General features: G+C 38.9%; 1 protein-coding gene across 1 annotated transcript; it reads left to right on the plus strand.

Moving 5' to 3' along the window:
- The first annotated feature begins 2,406 nt into the window (after positions 1-2,406).
- LOC106928317 (ryncolin-1) lies at positions 2,407-8,798 on the plus strand. The gene is made up of 9 exons (XM_015004485.2): positions 2,407-2,577; positions 2,755-3,005; positions 5,070-5,285; positions 6,872-6,991; positions 7,083-7,197; positions 7,265-7,402; positions 7,635-7,851; positions 7,940-8,135; positions 8,212-8,798. The coding sequence occupies exons 2-9, from the start codon at positions 2,853-2,855 to the stop codon at positions 8,356-8,358; spliced, it is 1,302 nt and encodes a 433-aa protein (XP_014859971.1). The 5' UTR covers positions 2,407-2,577; positions 2,755-2,852; the 3' UTR covers positions 8,359-8,798.
- The last annotated feature ends 795 nt before the right edge of the window (positions 8,799-9,593 follow it).

Below are 9,593 nucleotides of genomic sequence, written 5' to 3' on the forward strand. Positions count from 1 at the left end.
GAAGCAATCTGCTGAGGTGCTGGATTTATTTTTTATTTTTTTCCACCAGTGGTCATGGATGAGATTGAAATGTCCGAATGAGTGCAGTTTTTCCCTCAATAATTCTGCTGACACTCATGAGTGTCTGATACTGGAAACTATGACTGAATCCTCTTTTCCACCTTTCCTTCATTTATAAGCTTTAGTTTCTTTTTTTTCTGCTGGACTAAACTTTGTAAGCCTTAAATATATGTTTTAGACTGGGTTTCATGATGCACTTGCAATCTTCTAAGAAATTGGAAGGTTTTCTCATTTTAAATATTTCTATGCAGCAAAATGCAATAGTATGTAGTTTGATGCATGCCACTACATTTTGTTAATCTTGCATTTGTTTAACTCTAACAATCAAAAATGTATTCATATTACTATAGGAACAAAGACACCAAAATAACTCCACTCTCTAATTTTAAGGAATTTTACCAGTGTTCTTCCTCAGCGAGGATTTAAAAAAAAAAAATCTAATACAAGACATACATGAATCTTTACATTAATTCACATGTTTAAATTCAAGGAATCAGTGAGAAGTGAGGACGTAATGGCTCTTCACAGAAGTGCCCATATTTTTAGAGGGATATTTTAAACATTTCATACATTAAATGTCAGAAAATGACTAATTCTTAGTAGTAAAATACGTTCAAGCAGATTTCATTTCATGTCTAAATACTTGAGTTTTTAAAAGCTTGTGTGTTTATTGAAGTGAGAAATGTCATGATTACAGTAAAACCCAACAGATCAGTAAACTGTCAAATGGCGCCACCCTGTGGCTCTGCGCACACACACACACACACACACACACACACACACACACACACACACACCCCCCCACACACACACACACGCACACACACACACACAAACACACACACACACGCACACGCACGCATACGCGCGCTCACATGCACTTCTCTCAATTGAACTTTATTCCAGATGGTTTATGCGTGTGATTTGGTTTGCATGTGGTACGTTCGCAATGCAGTGGAGGAAGTGGATTTGGTAATTACATTTACTCCACAGGAAGTGAAATACAGAGGTGCCAGTATTACAAATTCTCACCTCTCAAAGTTGAATAATAGAGTTTCAAGGTCTGGTCAAGAGGTCTGGAATAAACTCAGTTTAACATGCTTTATTTGAATCCCAATTTTCTTTCCCACAAAGAACCCGATGACCCCTTTGTTCAGCGGTCAGTAGGGTACGACCCCAAAAAGGTCATTGTGCATCACAGGGAGAGCCAGTGAGACACACAACCATCCAAACACACTTACACCAAAGGGTAACTTAAAGAGGCTTAATTAACCTGGCATGTGTGTTTTTTAATCCATGGGGGGAAGTCAGAGTTCCCAGCAAGAACCCACACTCCTAAATTTAGTTTTGTACAAAAGGACATTCCTACTTCTTCTACAACTTTACGGCTCCGGGTGGGATCAAGAGTTTATTGGAAAAGTTGGGAGCAAACGGAATTTTAATCTAATTAGTTGTTGGTGACATTTAGTTGTTTGTAATATTTTTTAACAGTTAAATTTTACCTCTGCAAATTTGCACAGTGGTTGTGACACCTACGACCCGCCCACCATTCCAGTTTAAACTACTGACATGGGGATTTTTATACTGAAAGATGAACCACATCATTGGTTCAAGTTCTCCTCCGGGCCAATCGTGTCTATTTTGATCCTACAAACCCCTCAGACCTACTGGCACATATTCTGGTTTTAAGGGACTTTGGAGTCTTTTTCCTGCAAAATATGTGCAGTCTGTTAATGAGTCAGAGTCAAGGGCATAAAAATGTAAAGTGCAGCTTGGGTGCTGTAATAGGATCAGCACCCCTTATACTCCTACTCACGTTAGTCTTCATTACCTCTAGATTAGTGCAGGATTACTGTGCTTGTGCAGTGGGTTATGTTTATTCGCTGTGTGTGCTGATGTAGGAGTTTTTGCTGTTGATGCTCAAGAAAAACAAAACCTCCTGAAACAATTTTCTCTATGTGAACCGCTTTACGCTTACATTAATTACTTAATCTCTTCTTTCATGCAAATGAAGCATCATTTCCTGCAGGTATCCAGTAAAAGAAATGAAACCGTAACCATTAGACACAGATTGGGACGCTCTGTTGCAGAGTGACATTTGAAAAAAAGGGAAAAAAAACAGAAAATATGTTTTTTTTTGTTTATTTTCATAAGCAATGTTTTTTCTTAAGAAAGGCTGGTTTACCTTTATGCACACATTATTTAAAGTTTAAAATAAAATAAATTTTCACATGCAAAAAAAATGTACTTTCTCATCATGTTTCTATACTTCTCACTTTACGTCAGAATTTTATCACCCTATTTGTCATGCCCCCTGCCTTTTCTCAGTTGCAGTGAATCCTCTTAGAGGTGGATTATTGGACTAGGATCTCTACGCTGACAGGGAACGAGGAAGACATGGGCTAAGAGAAAGCAACTCGGAAGGAGCTAAAGACGAGGACAATTTAACTAAAAATGGAGAGAACCCCCTGGCCCAAACAGAGCCATGAGGGGGGTAGAAGGTGCTGTATAGCTGGGGTGAGTACTGTACTGTTTTCTTAGCTTTAGGCTGGAAATGTCTTATTTGTACTCTGATACCGGTTATACTGGCCTGTAACAACTTGTTACAACATCATCTTCCTGAAGTGTGAGCAGATTTTCAATTTGGCTTAAAGTGTAGCTTAGCCTTCCTTTTTTTTTTTTTTTTTCATTCAGGGAAAGCCAGCGGAGCATCAGATGCTGAGGCGCATACTTCCACATCCTAAGCCCACCCTGAGTGAAAAGGCGGGGGACAGACGGACCCTGTGACAGCGATGGGTTTGATCTCATTCAGCCTCCTCAGCTGGAGCGTGGGCTTCACTCTCTGCTTTCTCATCCTGCTGCTCCCAGAGGCCAAAGCAGACAACATGAACACTTCAACTTCACGCAACGGCGGAGGTTCACAGTGTGGGGAATACACAAACCAGGTACTAATGGCTAAAAAGTCACGTTTCTGAATGTGTTCAATGTTGCTTTTTTTAAATGGGATTCATCTGTTTTTAGTTTCTCTTTGAGAGAGTAAAGTAACATCAAAGGATTTATTTACCAAATACAATTGTTGTGGAGGTAGATTATTTAATGCATGCCTTATGGAAATGATGAGAAAACATAACACATCAGCCAAGGAGCTATTCTAAACTGTAAAATATTTAGTACAGTGTGAAAAAGCGTCACATGAAAAGTCTAATTTCTGCAGAAACATAAAGTAAAGGTGAAGTTTTATAGTCCTCCTCTCTAATTAGATAGATTCACAAATTTACTGGTCACATCAGTTGGGTCTCAAGGTAGAAGCAACTCCAGCATTTGGAGTTGGAACCATGCTGAGGGAACATCTGGAAACTTGATCCAAAATTCTAAATAAAAAAAATATATATATATATATTCACAACAGATTATTTTTGCAAGTATTTTTTACGAGAGGGGGACAGCCATTATAACTGGATAAGAAATAACATAAAAGCTACAAGGCTTCGTTGTGTTGTCATTTTGCACTTGTTTAATTGGCTTATGTTTGCATATGGTGGATGTAAAAGCTCAAAGCAAATTATTTCCAACAGTTTTCCTTTTACCTATACGAATCACACTGACAAAATCTGAAATATTTCGAAGGGATAAAAAAAAGCCTTAAATAATCTGGCTACACATATGTAAATATCCTACCATAACTGCAGATGTGGCTGTGTTTAGAATTAATCACTAGTCACACTCATGCTAAAAATAAGTCAGCACACACCTGCCGCACTTAGAGTGTCTTTGTTAATTTTTCTATTTGGCCAAATCATTAGAGGGATCTCACTATCAAAAGGTGTCAGACGGGAACGTGGTACAAAAGACATTTAAAGGAATTAGATATAACATAGAACACACAAAGACAAGTCATCAACAAATGGAGAAGATCTGGTGCAACTGTGATGTTACCAAGAACTGGACATTAATTCAAGATCAATTAAAAGGGAAGAAGAAATGCAGTCGGTTAGGCTCCCAAGAGGTTTTAAACAACAGCAAAGCAGCTGATTTTTTGATAGTAGTGGCTGTATAATAGACGTGCCAATAATCTCCCATGTTAATGATTGAAATGTTACAAAGAAATATAATGGCACAATGGCAACACAGGTGACTGTCTTTGGGACTGTTTGTGCCACCACAAAACTTTCAAGCTTCTGGAAAACTGAGGATGAAGAGAAACCTATTTTGGCATGACAAAGGTCCAAACCGTGCATCCAAATCAATGACAACATCCAATTAAAAATCTGTAGAGGGCTGTGAAAAGGACACACCCTCACCGACTGGGCAAACATTACCAATGTAGAAGATGCCCAGCAAAATAGACAAAGTGCTCTTATAAACGCAGAACAAGCTTCAACGTAGTGTAAGAGTGACAACATTTATGCATGATATCCACTATATCAGTTTTCCAAATTTTATTTTAAGCCCCAAATATTTCATCTTGTTTTTAATCCAACTGTCCAGATTACATTCCAGATCAAAATTGGAAAAAGTCCTGAAAATATTAATCATGTTCCCATCTATCACAACACAAACATCTTACATACACTGTATGTCAGGCAGCAGTGAATAAAACACAAACAGACCAATCTGCTTCACGTGTGTGTGACTACATCTGGCAAAATCATATTATAGCAGCTGTATTTGATTTACAATAGAATAGAATAGAATAGAAAAATCTGTATTGTGAGAGGTAAAAAAAATCTATATATTTTTTATAAAAGTTTAACGGTGATTTGATCTCACCAATAAGGCAGACCACATTAAACAGATAAATTGGCACATCATATTTTTTTCAGGGAGCTTTCTTCAAGTCAGCAGCACAGGGGTTGCATCAAGGTTTTGCCTTAAACATTTTAAGTAATAACTAATTGATTGATTTATTATTTGAAACCCCCAATAAAACATGTTTTTTAAAAACAAAAAACATAAAAAAAATTAGTAAAAAAAAAAATCTTTTTAATCCAAATCCTCTTCTCTGACAGCTGATGGAGGACGGGATGTGCCGGCTGGTGGCCACGCTGCCCCAGCTGGATGAGAGAAGATGCCCGGATATGTTCCGCTGCTCCGACGAGGTTTCTTACTGGCTGCACGAGAACGAGGAGAGGAAGCAGCAGATCGTGGCTCTGAAGGAGACCATCTCCGAGCTGCAGGAGGAACTCAGGAACCACCGGCACCGCATCAAAGTCCTCGAGCTGCAGGTGACCGACGCAGATGTGGGTCAGCTATTAGGACTGATCCTTTTAACAGCTTTGAGTTGGTCTGCAGTGACACATGAAAATGTGAATAACCGTGTTAGTGTGCGAGACATTAAGGAAGGTCTTTGGGTAGGAGGTTAATTGTGTAGATTTCTTGGTCTTATGCTTGTTTCAAATATTTGAATAATAAAAATTTGACTTACACTCGAGTAGTGTAAAACTTTACCTCTATCCACCCCAAGATTGAAATAAATGGCATTATTTGTAGACTAATGATGTTTGTAGGTAATCGAGCTGGCTTCCATCCCAGAATGTCCTTGACCTTAGCCACTAACAGGATTGGCCTCCTCCTCCACGTCTTGCCTCATGTGTTCTCAGGTGATGGGCTTATATAGGAAGAGGCGCTCAGCTGGATCAGTCAGCGACCACAGGTGGTGGATGGTGGAAAGAGCTAGTGTGTCGATGAACATCTTCAGGGTTTGGGGGTCCTGATTTTATTTATTTTTTATTATTACTATTATTCTTTGTCAGTATGTGTCACAGCTGAATTTGAATCTATGAGTTACAAATGGTGGCTGCAGTTACCTTGCTGCATGAAGGTCCCAGGCTTGCATCCTGGCCTGGGGCCTTTCTGCAAGGACACTGCATGTTCTCCTTGTGTACGCAAGTAACTTGTAACTAGGGGTACTCCAATTTCCTTCCACAGTTCACAAACATGACTGCTAAGTTAATTAGTTAATTGATCTCTCTAAATTGTCATTAGATACAAAGGTATGCATGCATATTGTTTGTCCAGTATGTCTCTTTGTTGTCCTGTAATGAATTGGCGACCTGCCATGGGTGTACCCTGCATGACTCCACACTAATGAGCTTCTTTCTAACTAGGGTCAGTTGGAATGTATGTGTGATTGAATTAAAATTATTTTAATTGTAAAATGCCATAACATTTATTGTGAATTTACTGCAAGTTGTGGTCAGGTCTGCAGCACAGCTAACTGCCACAGGAAGTTACAAGTGTTTTCAAAAGCGAGATGTTTAGGCGGTTTCTTATGACGGTGTTAAATAGCTCCTTTACTTAGTACTTAGCATTCTTTGGAGCCAGCAAATTTATTTATTTTGCATTGCATTTTACTGTCATTTGTAGTCTATATATATATATATATATATATATATATATATATATATATATATATATATATATATATATATATATATATATATATATATATATATATTTTTTTTTTATTATTTATTTATTTTTTTAATGCAATACATTGGCTGTATTATTAGATTGATGAAGTAATTTCAATGAGAAACTTAGGTAAAAATTCAGACTTTATGATGTTAAAACATTATAGTTTGTCTCTGGATTTGACAATATCTTGTTCCACGTTCAAGCACACAGATCCAAATACAATAACTACTACAATACTCATATTCAATGAGATTTCATTGTTATAAGAAATTGGATAACACATTTCAGTCGTCACACTTACCATTTCTCTTTGTGATCCTAATCTGCGAAGCAGTTTCACTGTGTTTTTGTGTGCGTTTGTCCAATATTGACACATACTTCACTCGTACATCAGAGTGAAGAGAAGCTCCACCTGAACATCTCTTTGGAGCAGCGTTTCCATGAGCTGGAGGTTCACTATGCTGAGGCCAGCTCTCTGCTGCATCTGCAGGGCACCCTCATCCTAGACCTGCAGGTATAATGTCCACTTGTAATGCTGCCTTGTATTATTTTGAGTCGTTTTTCTGAATTGGCTGAAATTGTTACCAAATTATCTTTCTGCCTAGAACCAGCTGCATAATCTGACCCTTCTGATGGATAAAGTCAAAAGAAGCTCAGACTGTTCCATCAATATAGTCCGGCCCAATCATTTGCAGAATACTCAAGAAGCCCTGCACCCAGGTACGTGTTCATGTAGTGATGCACCACCAGAGGGAGCCAAAAATCCCAATTTGGCCTGTTCCTGCAGAGATCCAGCATGTGGGGAACTGTCCCATAGACTGTGCCTCCATCTACTATAACGGCGTGAGGAGATCAGGTCTCTACACTGTGGTGCCATTGCTGGCAAGCATGCCGGTGGAGGTTTACTGTGACATGGACACAGACGGTGAGCGAAACCTTTGAAAATCCTCTTTAAAACCCTGCAGGTTTACTCCACATAAATAGAAAGTAGGGGAAAAAAATTGGTCTTTGCACTCTTTGAATCTATCAAGTGTTTGAAGAAACTTGTCACAGTTTCCCCTTTGCATCTTCAGACTGCATCTAAGCTGCAGATTGAGCTGACATGGAATTAAAGAATCTTTGGAGGTCTTGATCTTTGAGCGTCTCCATTTCTGAAGGTGGTGGCTGGACCGTGATCCAGCGGCGAGTTGACGGCTCTGTGAGCTTTGACCGCAGCTGGAGGGACTACAGGGATGGATTTGGTGACCTGCACTCAGAGTTCTGGTTGGGCAACAATCACATCCATGAGCTGAGCACCCAGGGAGACTACAGCCTCCGCATCGACCTGGAAGACTGGAGCATCCAGCATAAACATGCCCTCTACCAGAGCTTCAGGTGAGGAAAACAACAATGCTCAATCCCTTGCGAAGTATTCTAATAGGTTTCCAAAAACTTCTGTGACTCTTCTTATGCTTGTTCCAAGTGTGGAAGATGAGGAGCATCAGTACCGTCTCCATGTGTCAGATTTCAGTGGCACAGTGCAGGACTCCTTTGGTTGGTACCACGACAAGCAGCACTTCAGTACTCCAGACACTGGCAACATCTGTGCTGAGATCTCTCACGGCGGCTGGTGGTACAACCAGTGCTTCTATGCCAACCTTAATGGAGTCTACTACAGGGTAAGCACAAACAGAAACCTCCTAATAGTACACTCTCAGAAACACAAGCGTTTACTTTGTATTGCCAATTCCGCAGGGAGGCCATTACACTCCGAAAGGCCGCGGCTCACTGGGTCCTGATGGGATTGTCTGGTACTCTTGGAAAGACTCGGATTATTACTCCCTACGCAAAGTCAGCATGATGATCCGACCACGCAGCTTCCACACGCGTTTGTCACCCTGAATGACGGAGGTGCAGAAAGAAGAACTAAGCATTTCTCTAAGCTTAGAGAGATGGAAGGATGAGACTGAGGAAATATGAACACTTTGCTGATTGTAGTCAGCTTTTCCTCCATTGGCAGTTGAACCCAAGGAGTGAGTTCTGGAAAAGACACTTTATTTTGAACCTTTTAAACTACGCATATGAAAAAGGACCCATAATACAAACTTTACCATAGAGATGATAGATTTTATTATTGAAAGTGTTCATTTCTTTTTTACAGTTTTGTATGTTAGCTTGGAAAACTTGTCCGTTTTTGACTTTGCCAAGTAGAGGTACGTCTGTATGATGTGTCCTGACAGAGAAAATAACTCCTACTGGAAAAACCGATCACTCTCATGAATGCAGATGTGTGTTTGAGCTTTTTCTGTTGTCTTTTTGTTTGTTTGCTTGTTTTTGAAACCTGTGTGGTTAATCCATCAACTTTAAGTGTGTGTGACAAATAAACTTCCTTTATTTTGTAACTAAAGAGAATACAGTCACAGTTGTAATTTTAAAGAACATAGAGTTATGCTTAATTTCAGAAAAAAATATTTCCAATTTAGCTTAGGTTTGAATTTATTGTGGATTTTGTCTGAGCCACATAAACCAAAATCCATATTCTCACCAATGTTTGGGTACATGTCCCTAATATAATGTCACTCCAAACATTTTTTTAAAGTCACCAAACAACTTGGAGTCTTACTCTGTCTGGATATGACTAACCTAGCTTGATACTAATATCATGCTTGATAGTTCGTACTTCCTTTTGAAACTCTCTGATTAACTCCAAAAATATTTCCTTTTATTGCTGCTAAACAATCTTTGTCTTCTTTCATAAAACCTTAGTGAAGGTTTAAGGTATTGCTGTCCAAGAAAGCAGGTGTCTCTTTCTTGGACAGCATCCTCTCAGTGAATGGCCATTTAAAACTGATCAGTAGCAGCTTCCAGTTCATTGCAGGTCTTGTTTTTGGTTACAAAACATTCAAAGTACGTTTCTTTTTCTTATTTTTTTATATTTGACAGTTTGAATCAGATTTAAGCTAGTTGATTAGAGTTTGACACCATGGCTTTCTAATATTTAGCTTTTTCACAATATTCCAATTTTCAGACACCGAGTTGAGAGTTTTCATTATCTGTAGACCATAATTATCAAAATGACATATAAAGTCTCGAAATGTTTCATGCGTACACATACAAATGTGCATTTCAGTAAGTGA

The sequence above is a fragment of the Poecilia mexicana genome, unplaced genomic scaffold (genome assembly GCF_051168715.1).
Source record: "Poecilia mexicana isolate PSO_F unplaced genomic scaffold, ASM5116871v1 scaffold_21, whole genome shotgun sequence".
Taxonomy (NCBI): Eukaryota; Metazoa; Chordata; class Actinopteri; order Cyprinodontiformes; family Poeciliidae; genus Poecilia; species Poecilia mexicana.